Raw genomic sequence first — 18,465 nt, 5'->3', positions numbered from 1 at the left:
CCATTGGGCACCTCTTAACCCCCCACCCCCCACCCAAGTGTAGGAGGAGGACAGAGACAGTAGTCTGACCTTTTCAAGAGAGTGACCTTCCTCGTCGAGAGACCTGTAACCCAAATAAGGGACAGGCGTTCCCCACACGGGCTAAAGGAGGTTGCTATCTAGCAACCTGGGTTTGTGAGTACTTGATTTTTCTTACACCATAATGGGCTCCTGACTTTCTTTTGTGTGTATCTTTTTACCAAGGTCACTGGATCCACCTCCTATATTGACTCACAATTGAACCTCCTATATTGACTCACAATTGAACAAGACCAGTTCTAACATTAATCAGATGTATACGTAAACATAAAAATTGTATGAAGTCAGATTGCTGGACAAAATATTTGCTTTCAGTCTCCATATTCCCCTCACTTTATGTTTCCTTTAAGTTTTATGTTTGGGAGGGTTTTGATAATTGGTGGATCAGCTGATAATTGTTGTGTGCCTTGATCAGATTTCTTCATAATGTAATAATACCTGATGATCTTAAGACTGGAGATGGGGCTACAGTTGTCCTGGATTGGATGTAGATTGGATCAGTAGAAATTTCTGCAAAATTAATTTGAAAAAAAATAGTTTTATTAATGCAATATTTTTCTAGGCTGCAAAATGCACTCTAATTTTGTAAAAAAAAAAAAAAAAGTTTTAGAGAGTTTGCTAGTACAGCTATTAAAATATTTCTTTTTGTAAGGCGTTTTTCTTTTACAACTCCTTAAAAAAACATTGTTCTTTACCTGGATGAGTTGTGGTGCTTAGTGGCGTTTCTGTGGTGAGAACTTCAGCATCATTACCTGAAAAAGAAATATTGTTTGCTTTCACTGGGATTTTCTGCAGGACATTTTACTAGTTATGAGATAATAAATCATTTTGACAGTACTTTTTCACCAGCTCTTTTGTACTTTTACTTTAAGAAGCTCGATTCAATTTACTTTTTCTCCTAAGTGACATTTTATCAATAAAATGTAATTTAAGCCAGCAGCAAGCAAGTAAACCCTCTGAATATTTTGGACAGTACTTTCTCACCTGCTCTTTTGGTACTTTTTTAATTGTAGAATGCTGAAAAGGTATTTAAAGCAGAAGATGATAAAATATCTCCGAGGAGAAAACTTATAACAAAAAGTGAACTGGATCAGACCCATGGTTGCTTGTGTTCCTGATTTGTGTGATTCCGTGTTAGTCATACTGATCAGTATGCAAATATCAAAGTGGGCCGGAACTCAGAGCTTCCTCTCAACTGCAGAGTGTCTACTTCCTGCTTTCATTGAAGCAGACGTATTGTTAACATCCTGGGTTTACAAATTATGGCGGAGGAGATTCCTGAGCTGACTTCAGAATCAGAATCATTTTATTTCGCCAAGTACAACGGGGGTTGTACCCGGAATTATTTTTGGCTCATACAGGGTCGGAGATGGTACAAACACATGCATGCAATCCATCACATACAATCAGGTACAGTATGGAACAAAATAAGCATATACCTATATATACATACAGCACATAACTGTAGTGAGGGACGCGTGGGGGAGTCTGGAGTGCTATGTGAGAGGAGCAGCCTGTCAACTATCGACGGCGCTCGCTCAGCTCCGTAGCAGTACCAGATGCCCCGTAGTGTGTCCTGGAAAAGAGTGGATAGAGAAAGAAAGAGAGATAGAGAGAAGGGATAGTTAAAGAGAGACTGAGGAAGAAAGAGAAATAACCAAGGCAAGAGGAGAGAGACAAAGGCAGAATCCTAGGGCTGCAGATTTAATAACATTTACTGCGTCCGACAAGTGTCCATGCCTGTGATCTGGTACCCCGATATCGGCAGATGGGCAGCTGATCTTCAGGGCTTGGTGGTGGTGCAGGCTAGCATGGTCCTCAGCAGTGGCAGAGTTAGAGCAGGTTGGAGGATGCGGATGGTGGAGACCCTCTCTCTGGAGCGTGGCGACTATGCGACCCGCACCACGTGGACGCCGAGCTCAGGGTCGGCAGCTCGCCCGTGAGCATGCCCAGGTGTGGGGTCTCTGAGACCCCCTGTTGTGTCGGTGGCCGGAGGGGCTGGCTCGGGGCAGCAGTCGGGGATCAGTGGTCCACTGTGTCTGCGTGAAAGGCAGACTCAGATCCAGGATCCGGCAGCAGCGGTGGAGAAACTGCCAGTGTGGTCCTGCTTCCAGCAGCGACAGGCTCCACAGTAGAGCAGTCTGGGCAGCGGTGGTGGAGTACCAATCAGGGCACGTGGGCCCCAAACAGCTGTCCGCTCGATCAGCTGGCATGCCGCCAAACGGGCATGTGAGGAGTGAGGAGCAGTGAGGAGAGTGGATCAGCACCGGTGGGACCGAGCGGCGGCCCTGCAGCAGGCAGCGAGGTGGACTTGGAGGATGCCCTAGCAGAGATGGTGGTCTGGCGTGGGGGAGCAGCTACGACATCAGGCTCACCTGAGCGAGGCAGCCCGACAAGGGATTGCAGCAATCCGCGCTGCAGAATGGTGGGGGCGTCCCTTCTCTCGGCTCTCCTTCCGGCCTGGTCAGATGAGAGCGAAGCATCCCACGTGTGCCCGAGGTGGCTCCCCGGCAGCAGCAGCTGATCACGATGCCGAGTTCCCTGCCTGAGGCAGGATGAAGCAGCGCAGTGCCTGGGCATGCGTAGTGAAACGTGGTGGCGCTGATGGTCCGGAGTCCGTTGATGGAGGCAGCGGCGGCAGATCAGCTGAGCTCCGTGTTTCCTCCGCACTGCACGTGGGCCCCGATCAGCTTGATCCTCTTGCCGGCCTGCAGACTGCGATCCGTGGCTGGTCCGGATTGAGACCAGCAGTGTCCATGTCCTCCGCCACCTCCTACCTCAGCAGAAGTGAAACTCAGAGGTGAGTGGAGGAAGAGAGTGCTTTAAAAAAGCAAAAAAGGCAGGAGCCCTGTGGCCGTGGCGTCCGAGTCCGGCGCCATCTTGTTTAAACATGACTTGACTTGGCTGAGAGATCAAAATCTAAATACATACAGGGTGTATTTCTCTATGTTTTCCTTCAGTCCTGTGCAAGAGTTCAGGTCCACTTTAATGACAGTTACAATAAAAAGTAGACATGAACTAATTTTCGGATTTTGCATCAACGATTTTAACAATTCATCAATAATTTTTGTATGTTAATGAGTGATTTGGAGAGTCTTCATCATTAAGTTCGTGTGAAGTAAATTACAGCACATATAGCATAATTTTCTCATTTTTCTTCTTACCTAAAGCCCCGTTGATGTCCTCTGGATGTAGGTTGCCCACTTTGAAGACCCAGCGTCCGGTGACATTGACGTTACTGGTGGACGATACATTCCTGATGTCGTGTGACAGGGATCCTGGGAGTGTGTAGTATCCAGTGTTGAAGCCACTATTTATTCCAGCCTATTTTTAAGAGCAAGAATAGTAGATTTATAGACGTTTTAGAATAGTAATCATAACAGTACAAGTTAAGGCTCATTCTAAATACGGATCAATCTGACGTGGAAGAGTAGTAATAAGCAGATTTGTTCTCTACCACTAATATATTGTCAGCTAAATTGCTGGTCTAATGGACAAATACCTTTGTTCTGCCTCAGCCGAAGCTCATTATTAATAATCCAATAATAATCCAAACATTTGTATAGCGCTTTTCTCCTGTTGGACTCAAAGCGCTCAAGAGCTGCAGCCACTGGGACGCGCTCAAGAGGCCACCCTGCAGTGTTAGGGAATCTTGCCCTTGAACTCCTTACTGAATAGGTACTTGACCTAGCCAGGATTCGAACCCTGGTCTCCCATGTCAAAGGCAGAGCCCTTAACCAGTACACTTTCCAGCCACCATCATACACTATCCAGCCACCATTATTGCTTTGCTACTCTGACTGCTGTTATATCTCTCTACAACATGTATATTTTTCAGTTAGTATGCAGCACAGCCACCCTGTGGCCTTTTTCTGTAACGCCCCTTTTCCGGTATGTACATTTTCCCCTCCTACTTTCTGTTGGCAGTTGTTCAAGCAGAGCACTCTGGGAAAGATATCTGAGGTAACTGTATTGCAGAGGTCTTTTTTTGGGAGCTGGGAAATATGGGCGCATGAGACAAGTGGACAAAAACGGCCATTGAATGCCATATCGTTTAACGTGCGCCAAAGAGGAAAAAAGGGCGCCGGAGTTTATTAACGTTTTACAAAGGGCGCTGGAGATTATTAACGTTTTACAAACAGCACCCGCAGATTTTTGATGTTTTATCACTGCACTTGTGATGATTTATTGTATTTAATTAAAACATTATTTAAAATGTTATCCTTTACTGTATGTAAAACATTATTATTCACAAAATAAAGCGATCAGTACGTAACATAAATTGCAATACATTTTTTACATTCACTACTTGTAAAACATTATTATCCATACAATTAAGCGATCAGAACGGGGGGTTTTAGGGTTAGGCACCACTAAGGGTGTGGTTAGGGTTAGGCACCACCAAGGGGGTGGTTAGGGTTAGGCACCACCAAGGGGGTGGTTAGGGTTAGGCACCACCAAGGGGGTGGTTAGGGTTAGGCACCACCAAGGGGGTGGTTAGGGTTATGCACCACCAAGGGGGTGGTTAGGGTTAGGCACCACCAGGGCGGTGGTTAGGGTTAGGCACCACCAGGGCGGTGGTTAGGGTTAGGCACCACCAGGGGATTGGTCAGGGTTAGGCACCACCAGGGCGGTGGTTAGGGTTAGGCACCACCAGGGGGGTGGTTAGGGTTAGGCACCACCAGGGGGGTCTAAGGGATAGGTATAGGGAGGGTTCTGTGTGAGAGTAGGATTAGGTTTAGTTTTAGTACAATTTTAGTAATACTTACTAATGTTTTACAACAATTTATTACGAACGTAGTTACATTTATATCATCGTTATAAACAATATTTTCAAATTTTATTATAAGAAGAAACAATAAATGAAGGTTATTCACAATAATATACAATTATAACCATATAACATATATTATCGTTTTTTAACAAACGTAATTATAAGTTTCACTTTTGAAACAGGGAAGATTAAAGATTTCACAATTGGCAATTTGAACACATTATTTAATGATTTCTAAATTTGTAAAACATTATTTGTAAACGAAATACAACACAATTTTTTTATAAACGGTAATAACGCTTATCGTTTACACCCCGCGCCATTTTTTCCCGACACCCTTTATGTACGTACGCCTTTTTTTACTTTCCCCAGTGTATGTATCTCCCAGCATCACATCTGTATTGTTGCCCTAATAAAAGAAGATGTGATTATCAAGATACAGACCTCTGGAATGGTTCTGCTATCTGCCTGAAGTGATCATATCGGTGAATCTCCGCTGTCCATGAGGTGTCATAATGAACCCCGGTTAGGAGGTTACCAAATTGAGAACTGAAGTCAGAATACATTTGTCATGAGACATACAAGTGAGAAGATGTTTTCATTTAAACCTCAATTTCAAATTCACTTGAGAAGACCAAGTTGATGCAACATGTCAGCTCCCTCAAACCGCTTGAGAAACAAAAGAGCTGGTTTGAATCTATTGCTGACTCATAAGTGTCAATAACAATTCCCTCACCAGTGTTAGAGGTCCATCATATCTTGAACCATCTTCTCGCATGCTTGGCCACTGAAGATCTGCATAGTTGTAGAAGAGGAAGGTCTGGTTGCCATCAGTAGTGACAACAGCTTGAAATGTGTCCACCTGTGAAAACATGATCATTTATAAGTGAAAGAAGAATGAAGTAATTGGTCTTGAATGTACATGGTTACTTTATGTAACCATACTATGAATATAGGAATACATCACATCACCCAATTCTTTTATAATAATAATATATACTTTTTCCCCCCATAACAAATCTACGAACGTGTAAATCCACTGACCTAGAGAGGAATAGAATTTTAGCCTATAAGCTACATACACACTAAGGATTGCTGCCACCTGGCAGAGATTGGGACTGGATCCCTCAGGTGACAGTTTAGGGCTCGATGCTGTACAGACTGCAGGCGTGTCTATTGCTATAAAGGGGGATGGAGGGACAATGAGCGGCATACCATGGGCCGGACTTGTTTGGAGTGAGGAGAACAATGCCTGTGTCATTCAGGCATCAGGGATCTTTAAAAATTAGAAGTAGCCATAGATCTGTCAACTTGTTGGCGGTCAACCATCTGATTTAATGAAAATAGGTGCCACAACAAGCATTCCCGATTGGTGATTAGACCAATTCCACACTGAAATTGGTTGAATGTATTGATCCGACATGCTGAGAAAACTCAGGCTGACATGGTCGATCAAGTGCAATGATGTGTGATATTGCGATGATCAACAAATGAGACAGAATCCTCAGCTGCTGCCCCCCAAAAAAGGTGCAAGAATTTTTGAAGTCCTGTTTTAGCCCACTTTAAAGCCACCAGAGTGCAAAAAAATACTCAAAATATGTTTGATGTTACTTACACGTGAATCTCGAAAACATTTGAGTATCGTGCAACAGTCGTTTCTTTTAGTAATCCAACTTAAAGGTGAAACTAATACATGAAATAGGGCCCCTTTGCAGGTGTTTTGGGGCGAATTAGCTGATTAGAGTCTGACACTTTGAGCTGAGAATACTGAACATTTTCACAATATTCTAATGGTCTGAGATTTTGATTTTGGGCTTCTCATAAGCTGTGAGCCATAATTATCAACATTATAACAAATAAAGGCCTGAAATATCTCGCTGTGCATGTAATGAGTCTGTTTCATAGAATAGTTTCACCTTTTAAGGTAAATTATTGAAATAAATAGACTTTTGCATGATATTCTAATTTTTTTGCGTTTCCCCTGTACTGTTTCATCTAAAAAAATATCTTTTCTAATAGTTAAGGTGAAAAATAACATGTTTTGTGAATTAACTTTATCGGTAGCATGAATCAATAGAAGTATCAAAAACACAAAGGAGCGTCCAGCAGTCTAACTGCATATTATTTGCTTACAATCAGACAGCAATTCTTTGGGATAGATACAAGGTTGGAATCTGTACTCTGTGTCTCATTACAGACAGCCCAGGTATCTCCTCTACTGCATGAGTAATTTGTTGTACAAATCATGAGAGATAGTTTCCACACTTGTTTAAATAGAGTGATTGGCAGCAGCAAGGACACCCCAAGCCTGACAGGTTATGCTACAAGCATAATGGAGAGGTTCAATGGTCCTCAGAATTAAGATACACAATTTGAAATAACATGTGGCATTTTCCCTAGGGCCTTTGTAGAGCTCAGCTGATGGGTTTTCTCATTTTTTAACCAGGCCCGGTTTTACCTCACAGGAGCCTATAGGCACAGATGTCCTGGCTCCCTAAACTTTGTCTTTCAAGAACTAACAAACCCCCACCAAATGAAACCTCTATTGTGCTGGCTAGTGGCTAGTGCCATTTAGTATTAGGTAGCCAAAGGTACCCTCAGTATTAGGAAGCTAGAGGTACCCTCAGTATTAGGTAGCTAGAGGTGCCCCCAGTTGAAGGTAGATCTTATCAGTGGAATGCTGAGAGTCAGGTGAGTGGCCTCTCATTTCCACTCCGCTCAGGACTCTGCATAGGTAAGGCAGGAGGGCAGGCACTTGGGGTGGGGAGGGAGGCGCCTTTACATCATCAGGTGCCTGTAGGCACATGCCTACATTGCCTTATGGTAAATCTGGCCCTGGGTTCAACACATGTGACATTTATAAAGTATAATAGTATAACATTAAATAATAATTCCATCAAAGATTTAGTGATACTATCACTATTCAATGCAATGTTTGCAGAAAACGTGAAATTTTACCTTATTAGTATTAGATCCAAAATACGCCACTCTGTGCCACGTGGCCACAAACACCCACTGAGCTGTGAAATCCTCATCGTGGAAGTAAGTTCTGATATCGGAAGAGACTTGGTGCAGAAGATCTGGATCGGTGCTCTGACGATAATATATGTCTCCTGCTACCTGATTGTTTATATCTGCCCAGAACACAGCCAAAAATGGGTTTCCCAAAGCGACAGGAAGTTGTTGTGGTGTAAATTGTGAAATGGAAGATCGGAAGGACAATAAGCCATTATTATTCACCTGTTCAAGAGAAAAGGATATGAGCATGTTATTATTATTGTTTGTTGTACAGAATACCGCTGCAAGTCTGTTAACTAGCCAACCCTGCCATTGCCACATAACACCAACCGTTCACTCACTCCACTGGCTACTAATAACATTGAGAATTGTGCTTAAAGCGGATCTGAAATGAAAAACTAACTATAACAAGTAAGTTGTCTATATATTTTATCTAAAGTTTAGATAGTTTACACAGCGTATCTAGCTGCAAACAGCTACAAAAGTTTATGCTTATTTATTCCTGTGATACAATGAGGGCAGCCATGTTCTGTTTGTCACATTGTCACAGGCTGAGGGCTAGAGATGCTATCAGCTTGCCTGTGTATAAATTCAGTCCCCTCTCCTCCTCCCTCCTCCCCTCTGTCTCTAAAATCAATAGCTAGTAACCTCCTCCTGCCCAGACTGAGCTCCCATAAGCCCTTGCTACAGTGCCAAGGCACAAAAGGAGCTGTGGGCGTAGCTTGCTTAGTTTAAAGGGAATTCGAGTATTAAAACAAAACAAAAAAAGTATTTGGCTTGAGGAATGCCTTATAAACTATATGAAAGGAACACAATTATGCAATGAGTAAAAATTTATTTTGGATCCACTTTAAGATTGGCTTATTGACACTCAAATCCTTGCACAATCTGGGTCCTGGATACCTGAAGGACTTATTGCATCTGCATCACCCTCCCCCCACAATCTTAGATCAAAAGGATCTAATAACTTCGTCACCCCCAGAGTCCACCTCAAAACCTTTGGAGCTCCCTGCCACACACAATCAGGACATCTCCATCCCTAAAAGGCATTCAATTCCTAACTGAAAAGCCACCTGTCTGGCATTTATTACCACCTATTTCCTCTGTAACACAGTCCAGCCTGCAACCCTGTATTGATCTGAGACATATCTATGCGCTTTGAGTCCTATGGGAGAAACGCAATTTACAAATGTAATTGTATTGTATATTATTATAATACTGTTACATAGTGCTAACAGCTTGCACAGTGCTTTACAGAGAGCATAACCATGTTGCTAACTTGACCTCAGAGGAGCTTTTTATGTAAATCTGAAACAAAAATAAACTTTTGAGATAATAAATTGTATGTGTAGCATGGAAAGTAAATAGAACATTAGTTGCAAAGAAAAGAGTCTGATCGTGCTTTTAAAAAAACTTGAGTTGTTATCTATGCAAAAGAGCTTCTATGAACTATTCAACCAACTTGGTCAAACTCAGTCCTGTTTTCTGAAGAGCTTAAAGGGGAACTATAGCAAAAAATGTAAAAATTAAAAAAAATGTGCAAACAGGCAAAAAAAGTACATTTTTTCCAGAGTAAAATGAGCCATAAATTACTTTTCTCCCATGTTGCTGTCACTTACAGTAGGCAGTAGAAATCTGTCAGAAGAGACAGGTTTTGGACTAGTCCATCTCCTCCTAGAGAATTCTTAGCAAGGCTTTTATTCTTTATAAAGATATTCCCTAAAAAGGATTTAAACATTGATGCTGGCCAGCCTCCCTGCTCGCTACACAGTTTTTCTGCAGTTTGACAGAGCAACTGCCATTCACGAAGTGCTTTTGAAAATAAATAAATACTGGAGAACCCCCCACGAAGGAATGGACTAGGCCAAAACTTGTTGCTTCTGTCAGATTTCTACTACCTACTGTAAGTGACAGCAACATAAGAGAAAAGTAATTTATGGCTCATTTTACTCTGGAAAAAACGTATTTCTTATTTGTTTATGTTTGCACATATTTTAAATTGTACAATGTTTCGCCATAGTGCCGCTTTAAACTGCCAAGAAACTGGGAGAGACAGCTTGAGATTAGGTTTTACTGCAGGAAAGTTCAAAGGGCCATTAGCTATTATTGGTTTTACAGCTTAAAATACAGAGTGGGGTTTCTAAACTGCAAACAGGACAGCATGACGCAATGTTACAAATAAAGCTATATAACTGAAAATAAAAATATGAGACTCTTTCCTTTGCTACTAATGTTCTTAATTATCCACATTGCATTCATTACCTCTATTAGTTTAAATCTAATCCCAACTATAGTTTAATGTCCCTGTGATAATCTACAACCATCTTTGTGTGGACAACTAGTGAAAGTATTGGTACGCGGAATAATCACAATGTGTCATTTATCATTCATTATAACTAAACAACTGATGAAAGTAATAATAATAACACTATCGGATTTTATAAGAAATCTCCTCGGAGGGGAATTTATATATCCAGCTCTAGAAAGAGACCTTACAGTAAATACAACATTAAATAGCTGTTCTCTCAGTGCCTGGACAAAACTTGGGCATTTTAGCCTAATGATTATCATCAATGGCAGTCCTTTTTTACTGGCACCTACACATGTTCAACAGCATCCAGGCTGGGATTTACATCTCAGGAGCCTATAGGCACAGATGTCCTGGGTCCTTAGACTTCACCATCCATAAACCTACAAAACACCACCCAACTCCACTGCAAGAGTGCTGGCTGTCCCAGATGTTACGTCTCCCATACTAACCTTGTCTGTTATAGTTACAGGTGTTCCTTAGCATTAGGTAGCCAGAAGTACCCTCAGTATTAAGTAGCTAGAAGTGCCCCCATGTATTAGGTAGCTAGAGGTGCCGGCAACTGAAGGGAGATCTGGTTAGTGAAATGGCGAGAGCTGGGTGAACAACCTCGAGGTGGACAGTGATAAGCAAAAAAATGTCGCTATTCTTTTTGCATTAATGTTCATGAAAATAATGTTAAATACGTGAATAATTTGTGGATTTTTGCTCTTAAAGGATTTTCGCGCTTTTTAACATATTGCGAAAATGCCATGTATTTTCATGAATATTCATGAATATTTTTTCGACATTAAAAATAGCATTGTGAAAATGACTTTGGAGAAATTTCACAAGCATCACCGGAGATGGCACATTGATGAGACATATTTTGCAGTTCTGTACATTAAATTAGCAGAGATTGTTGTCTACGAATATAAGATAAATCACAGACACACAAAATAGAATAAAATATCTCGGCCTTACTAGGCTAAGGGGATGGTGTGCATAAGATAAAGTAGGTTGAAGAGATACCAGAATCAGGGTTGATTGAAGTTAGCTGTTTGTTAATGGTTAATGTAGAAAATTGGTTAGATAGTTTTGAACAGGAAAGTTTGAGGGCACATTGTTAGGTGAGGGGAAGTCATTTAATGGTGATGTAGTAGATAGGCCACTTGCCTTGCAGCGCTAGGTCTCCAGCCAGGGCACTAACTGCACAGAGTGTTAATGTTTTCCCAATGTGTGCATGGGATTCCTCGGGCAATCTGGGTTCCTTCCACATCACAAAAACATACAGATAAATTGGCTTTCCCCTAAACTGGCCCTAGGTTATGGGGACATATGACTATGGTAGAAATTAGATTGTTAGTTCCTCAGAGGGACAGTTAGTGACAAGACTATGTACTCTGTAAACATTAGGAGATTTCCGGCTGGAGATTAGAGAGGCTGCCTTCTCCTATGGAGGCCTTCACCTCAGTCACACACCCAGACCAGACAACAGGACCAGGGGAGTGGTGGGTCTGCTCCTCTCCTCAACCTGCACCTTCTGTGTCCTCATCCCACCTCCTTCCCTACATCAGCACTGCATAATATGTTGGCACTTTATAAATACAATAAATAAATTAACAAATGAGACACAAATCAGGAGTTGATGGGTAGACTAAAGTGTCATCAACATATAACAAGTGGTTATGAACGTCAAATCGGGAGTTTCATTGAACAAGGTAAAGAGAGAGAATAGAAGATGACCAAGGACAAAGCCCAGGGAACTCTGCAGAAAGAGGGTAAGACAGAATTGAACAACACTGAACAGAAGGACTGTTCTGATATGTCTCTGAAGATGTAACTACAAACGTTGTTTAGATTATAACTCAAATGACAAACTGTACAAGATTTCTTTGTAAGCTTGCAGATAATTCTCGTACAGTTAGGCATTAAAGGTATCACTTAAACAACTTTTGTTGTTATGTCTTTGGATTCTCTCCATGACTTATACTGGACCACACACTATATATATATATATATATCAATGAGAGGGAAATGTCTTAAAGTCAATGTAAAGGCTTCCCATCCTATCTTAATAGAAGGGCAGACTGTATGAACTTTGTGTCCACACTGTACGGCAGCAAGGAGTGGATAATGTGCAGCTTGAAGGCTGGATCTTGTGCCTACCTCCTGGCGTGACAGTAGGAATATTTGAAGATGATGCAGTTTATGGTAAACTACAAATCCCTTATTGTTTATCTGGGTTGGACATTTTGAAGAAATCTACTCACATAAAGAGAGGAGTAGTTTCTGCCGAAGAGGTGTAGTGATGTCGAAAGAGGGATTAACGGTGTTCCGCCATCATCTGACGTTGGGCTGACGGCATCAATGAGAGGTCCATAAGGATAGAGAAGATCTGAAAAATAGATATATAATTACTGTCACTTTGTTTCAAAATAATTAATTATCACAAATAATATTCAGGGCTGGTAACTAAGAAGGACCATTCGTAAAAAGATGAAAGTCATCCTGAAATTATATGATAAGACTTATGCATAAAGTACTAAACTAGTAATGAATGATTGAACTTGACTCCTTGGGACTCAATCCCTGCGGGAGAGTCGGTGCCGGTGCAACTCCTCCAAGCAGGTACACCACCCCTGCTCCACACCGTGATATAAATTCTAGTAGAAGGAGGCACTCCACAGGCAGGAACTTGCGTTCAACTTTATTGCATGTCAATACACAGTACTAAACTACTTAGAGCTTGGCGGGTATACCTTTTCCAAAATTGAAGTTATAATGGTTAATATTATTATTAGAATTATTTAGTATGTACATAGTGCCGACATATTCCGCTGCACTGTACAGAGTATTACCCTTTACAGTCCCTCAGAGGGGCTCACAATCTAATATCGTGTAGTGCATGTACCATAGTCTAGAGCCAGTTGTAGTGGGGAGCCAATAAACTTATCAGTATGTTTTTTGGAATGTGGGAAGAAACCAGAGTGCCGGTGGAAACCCACGTAGACACAGGGAGAACATATGACCTCCATGAAGATAGTGCAAGGCAAGGGAGCTATCCACTATGCCAATATCCCAGTGCTATAGCACCCAACTTCTCTGACTGCAGCTATGTATGGCTTATTGTCTCTGTGATACCTGATAAGAAGTTACATGTCAGTGTGACTGTGAGAAGCACATCTGGTAGTCGTGAAGGGGCAAGAGCCCATTTGCAATTAACTTTTTCTTCTGAGTTTTCTTCTAGAAGATACTTATTCAACTTCTTTTTATAATTGTGGCATAAAAGGGCATTTTATTGACAAGGTGTGAAAACATCACCTGGGTTCTAGAAGAAAACTGTGGATCAAGTAGTGAGGAGAATGTTTGGTGGGTCATCACTCAACTCATGTCAGGGATGTCACAAAATGTTAATTAAAACCCTTGTTTGCCAAGTTCACATACATTATTTGGTCACGCCCATAAACTTCCCTTGCCTGTTGCAGAGGTGTTCTAATGGCAATGTTATACTGAATGTGTTTTTTTTAACAAAAAAAGTGGACAGTACCTGTCCTTGATTGTGCTAATGCAAAATTGGCTTGATTGAATATTTATATTTCTTGGCCAAAAGCAGAAATAAAAAATATGTTTGAAATTTCCATATTTGGATATTGTCCATACGATCGCATTTGTAGGAAAGACATATAGGGCTCTAAATGTCCGTATAAGAGAACATGTGGCAAATATAAGAAACCCAAATGTGGATAGGAAAAACTTCAATCCCATGGTTATGCATTTCCAAACAGAACATGACTCAAGTCCAAGGGGCTTGCAAGTTATGGGCATATATAAACTAAATATTAGCCCCAGGCGTGGCAATTTTGATCGTGAACTTAGAAAAAAGGAATCGGAATTGATCTATAAATGTGGGAGTTTAATGCCGTTTGGACTAAACAAGGATTTGAATATGAAGGCGTTTCTGTAATATGGAACCCACTGCTAATCAAAGTGCTTAAAGTGGACCCAAATTAAAAATACAAGATTTCAGAAATAAAATCTATTTTCTAAATTATGATAATAAATAGCAGCCTTTTTTTCAGCTGCATGATGACAAATATAAAATATTTTACATTTATTGGAGGAACCCCTCCCTTCCTTTCAAATTGCTGGGATTTTTCCGGCAAACTGGTGGAGTAGATGGTGTCCGGCAATGGAGGAATTGCTAATGGTTGCCCCCAGTATAACCCTAGTTATGAAAAGAGAAGGGTGAAAAGCATGCACTGAAATGCTCATAGGTTTGAAGGAGTGTTTATTTATCTTTGTATGTGTCAGAGTGGTGCAACTAAATATTTTGAAATAAAAAAAATGTTTGGTTTGGGTCCACTTTAAAGTGACCCTTAAGACCAAAAAAAAAGAGTTTTACTCACCTGGGGCTTCCAATAGCCCCCTGCAGCTGTCCGGTGCCCTCGCCGTGTCCCTCCGATCCTCCTGTCCCCGCCGCTGGCCACTTCCGGTTTCGCCGTCAGCCGCCGATAGGCTGGGGACACAAGTTATTCCTCTCATTCCCAGCCACAATAGCTCCCTCTATGCTGCTATAGCAGCATAGAGGACTGCTATAGCAGCATAGAGGGCACTATTGTTGCTGGGAACGTGAAGAATCACTCGCATTCCCAGCCTGTCGGCGGCTGACGGCGAAACCGGAAGTGCCCGCCGGCGGTAACAAGAAGATCTGAGGGACACGGCCATGGCACTGGACAGCTGCAGGGGGCTATTGGAAGCCTCAGGTGAGTAAAACTCATTTTGGGGGGCTTATGAGTAACTTTAATGGTTAACTGACTGCTTCCCATACAGTGAACATGGCAACTGTGTTTTTAAAATTTTCCGCTATATGTAAATGCCTTATTGGGTATAAAAGTATGTGCCCTTTAACCTGAAGCTGCACGTCTGAAGAAATCCTAAGTGGATGAAACGCTTCATGTGTTCCTTGATGTCCTCTGTTCAGTAGGCGTGGTGTATGTCCCCGTACCTCCGCAACCTTCCTCCTAGCGGCGGCTGCACGGAGTTCCATAGTATGATAATGGGGCAGTCCGCATCCTACCGTGAAGGGATTACCAAGTCACTGCACCACATCAGCTTTAGCTGAGACGTGAGAAATCGCACAGAAGTCCACATTTCTACCAGTGGTACACGTGAGCGGGCTAGCCAACAGCCAAACAAACTTTCTAAGCTCGCAGCATAGCTGGTTGAGGCTTGACATTAGATGCATATGTCAGTAATGGTTGCGTATATAGTCAATATAGAGGCGTGCATGTCATTGCACTCAGGGGCGATGCCGAAGACTTGCACGCTGTAATCTGGTTTTGGATGTCTCTTTATTGCAGATCAAATCTGGGCCAGAAGAAAGTATATACACATGCATATTTGGATCCCGGTATCATAGGAAGTGCTTCTTCTACGAGAAGCAGCGCGATCATTGTGAAAAAATAGCCTCCCAGCCTCCCTGAACTTCCTGCAAGCGTACTTCCTGTACGCTTGCAGGTTGCATAAACAAAAACTTACTGTGGCCATCTTGTGGCCAAATAGTAAAACTACACCCTAAAGCATTTTTTCATATACAAATATATTAGTTATACACTAAAAAATAACTCATTACCTCCCACACTCCCCAACCTTTTTTTTTTGTAATTGAAAAAAAAAATTATTACAATTAAAAAAAATACATTAATAGTTACCTTAGGGACTGAACTTTTTAAATATTTATGTCAAGAGGGTATAACACTGTTTCTTTATAAACTATGGGCTTGTAATTAGGGATGGACACAAAACTGAAAAAAATGCACCTTTATTTCCAAATAAAATATTGGCGCCAAACATTGTGATAGGGACATAATTTAAACGGTTTTATAACCGGGACAAAAGGGCAAATACATTTCATGGGTTTTAATTACAGTAGCATGCATTATTTAAAAACTATAAAGGCCGAAAACTGAAAAATAATAAACTTTTTCCCACATTTTTTCCTATTTTCCCATTAAAACACATTTAGAATAAAATAATTCTTGGCATAATGTCCCACCTAAAGAAAGCCTAATTGGTGGTGAAAAGAACAAGATATAGTTCATTTCATTGTGATAAGTAATTATAAAGTGATAGACGAATGAATGGAAGGAGCGCTGAAAGGTGAAAATTGCTCTGGTGCTCAAGGGTTAAAACCCCTCTGTTGTGAAGTGGTTAATACGAAATCAATACTTATACAACACTCATCCAAACAGTTATTTGGCAGAAAAGAAAAAAGAACAACTCAGTGAATGTACCTGAAGAGTATAATACAGGAGCTGGAGTAGATGTTCTGTAGATTGGGGCAATCGTAGTTTCCAAAAGAACATCTGTAGAATTATCTAAAATGAAAAACAAAACAGTGTTTGTAGAATTTCCTTTATTGGCCATCAATATATTTCCGGTAATAAACAAGCAATAAACACATTTGCAAATCACATGCTCTTTACTAAGGAGTGGGAAAACAGTGCACACTTACCGATATTTCCAGCGATATCTTCTGGATGTAACTGGTCCATTTTGAATGCCCAACGCCCAGGTACATTGACATTACTTGTAGATGATATATTCCTTATAGATGGAGTCATAGAACCTGGGATTGTGTAGTATCCTGAGTTGAATCCACTATTAAGCCCAGCCTGTAGAATACAGGAAATAATGGAAAAACACTTTTACATCTACTGTAAACAATTGAGTATAAGCCACGTTTTTGGGGCCATAAAATTATCCCAAAAGTGGGGGTCTTCACGGCTTATACTCGAGTCATAAGTCAGCAGTAAACAACCCCCCCCAATGCCCCCTTCATTACATGTGGGCAGAAATGGGGAGAAATGTGCTGACAAATGTCCGATGAGAGCCACATTTTGTATATGTATTTAATCAAATGTTAAGGGTTTAATGAAATAAACTTGTAGGTGTAACTCATCAGCAAGTGTTTTTTGAAGGCAAACTGCATATAGTTCATCAGCTATCAAAAGCTACCGATGAATTAAATAACTTCTGTTCAATGAGTTATGTGGGTTCACTCACCAACGCCACATTTTTGCCAATTGTGTAATGGTTTATCTGCTGTCAAAAGGCACCTATAAATGCCATGACTTTAACTCAACCGGTAATGGGTATACTCACCAGGGCAGTACGTCCTTCCTGGATGGAACCATTTGCCACACTTGGCCACTGAATATCAGCATAATTGTAGAGGAGGAATGTCTGATTGCCGTCGGTGCTCAGCACAGCCTGAAACGTGTTCACCTGTAAGCAGAGAGGAGGAGCATTTAGGACGGACAACTTAACTGTGCACTGAAGTTGGACAGACTTAAGCGTTGACAAAAAGTCATATTCAATCCTAATTTAAAGCCATGTTCGACAATTTTGGTTTTTCCTGCACTTTCATCTCCCTACCAGGAGGATACACTTTAAACTGCAATCCACTGTCCCATCCTTACCTACGGAGGTTTTTAATTCAGAGGGTCACATCAATCCACCACTGGGCAGTTCTGTGCTGTTCCTACCTACACTATTCTTTTTCACCCCATTCTACAACCCTTAGATTCATCTGCAGGCTAACATTGGAAGGAGGTTGAGTGACAGGTCATCACGGCCCATCCCAGAACCCCAAAAGCTCCACTTCCTCCAGTTCCTTGAGCTTCATCCTACATTGCTCCTTTCTAGGCCCAACAAAGTTGTCATCTAGCTGTGTCTTCTCTAAGCCATGGTAGTGTATGTCCAGTAACTGGCTGATGTAGAGACGTCACCTTTATAAATCAAACTAAAAGGATGGGCTGTATGGAGCATAAAAGAGGAACCCTCACACAAAAGAGAGAGATAAAAAGAGATATCTGTTTTAAAGGGTCACTTAAGCCAAATAAAAAAAAAGAGTTTTACTCACCTGTGGCTTCTACCAGCCCCCTGAAGCTGTCCGGTGCCCACATAGACTCGCTCCGATGCTACTGGCCCCGCCGGCAGCCATTTCCGGTGTCGGTGACAGGAGCCGACAGGCCGGGAATGCGAGTGATTCTTTGCGTTCCTGGCCGTAATTGCACCCTCTATGCTGCCTGTTATATGATATATGCTATATGCTATAACAGCATAGAGGGCGCTATTACGGCCAGGAACGTGAAGAATCACTCGCGTTCCCGGCCTGTCTGCTCCTGGCTGCCGACGGGGCCAGGAGCATCGAGCTAGTCTACGTGGGCGACGGACAGCTTCAGGGGGCTGGTAGGAGCCCCAGGTGAGTAAAACAATTTTATTTAATTTGGCTTAAGTGCTC

The 18,465-nt window shown here is 41.7% G+C and overlaps 1 protein-coding gene across 1 annotated transcript in view; it reads right to left on the bottom strand.

Annotated features, from left to right (window-relative positions):
* LOC137522291 (uncharacterized) overlaps positions 1 to 18,465 on the bottom strand; it is a 115,623-nt gene that overhangs the window by 84,660 nt on the left and 12,498 nt on the right. Inside the window, exons 6-14 of the mRNA XM_068242321.1 lie at positions 17,325 to 17,447; positions 16,675 to 16,834; positions 16,454 to 16,537; positions 12,431 to 12,555; positions 7,811 to 8,092; positions 5,589 to 5,714; positions 3,243 to 3,402; positions 774 to 830; positions 517 to 588 (exon numbers count right to left, since the gene is read on the bottom strand). Coding sequence (XP_068098422.1) covers positions 517 to 588; positions 774 to 830; positions 3,243 to 3,402; positions 5,589 to 5,714; positions 7,811 to 8,092; positions 12,431 to 12,555; positions 16,454 to 16,537; positions 16,675 to 16,834; positions 17,325 to 17,447 — 1,189 coding nt within the window. The remainder of the gene's footprint in view (positions 1 to 516; positions 589 to 773; positions 831 to 3,242; positions 3,403 to 5,588; positions 5,715 to 7,810; positions 8,093 to 12,430; positions 12,556 to 16,453; positions 16,538 to 16,674; positions 16,835 to 17,324; positions 17,448 to 18,465) is intronic.

This window comes from Hyperolius riggenbachi, chromosome 6 (assembly GCF_040937935.1).
Source record: "Hyperolius riggenbachi isolate aHypRig1 chromosome 6, aHypRig1.pri, whole genome shotgun sequence".
NCBI classification, from domain to species: Eukaryota; Metazoa; Chordata; class Amphibia; order Anura; family Hyperoliidae; genus Hyperolius; species Hyperolius riggenbachi.
The sequence above is the reverse complement of the archived record's forward strand: the minus strand, read 5'-3'. Positions and strand labels throughout refer to the sequence as shown.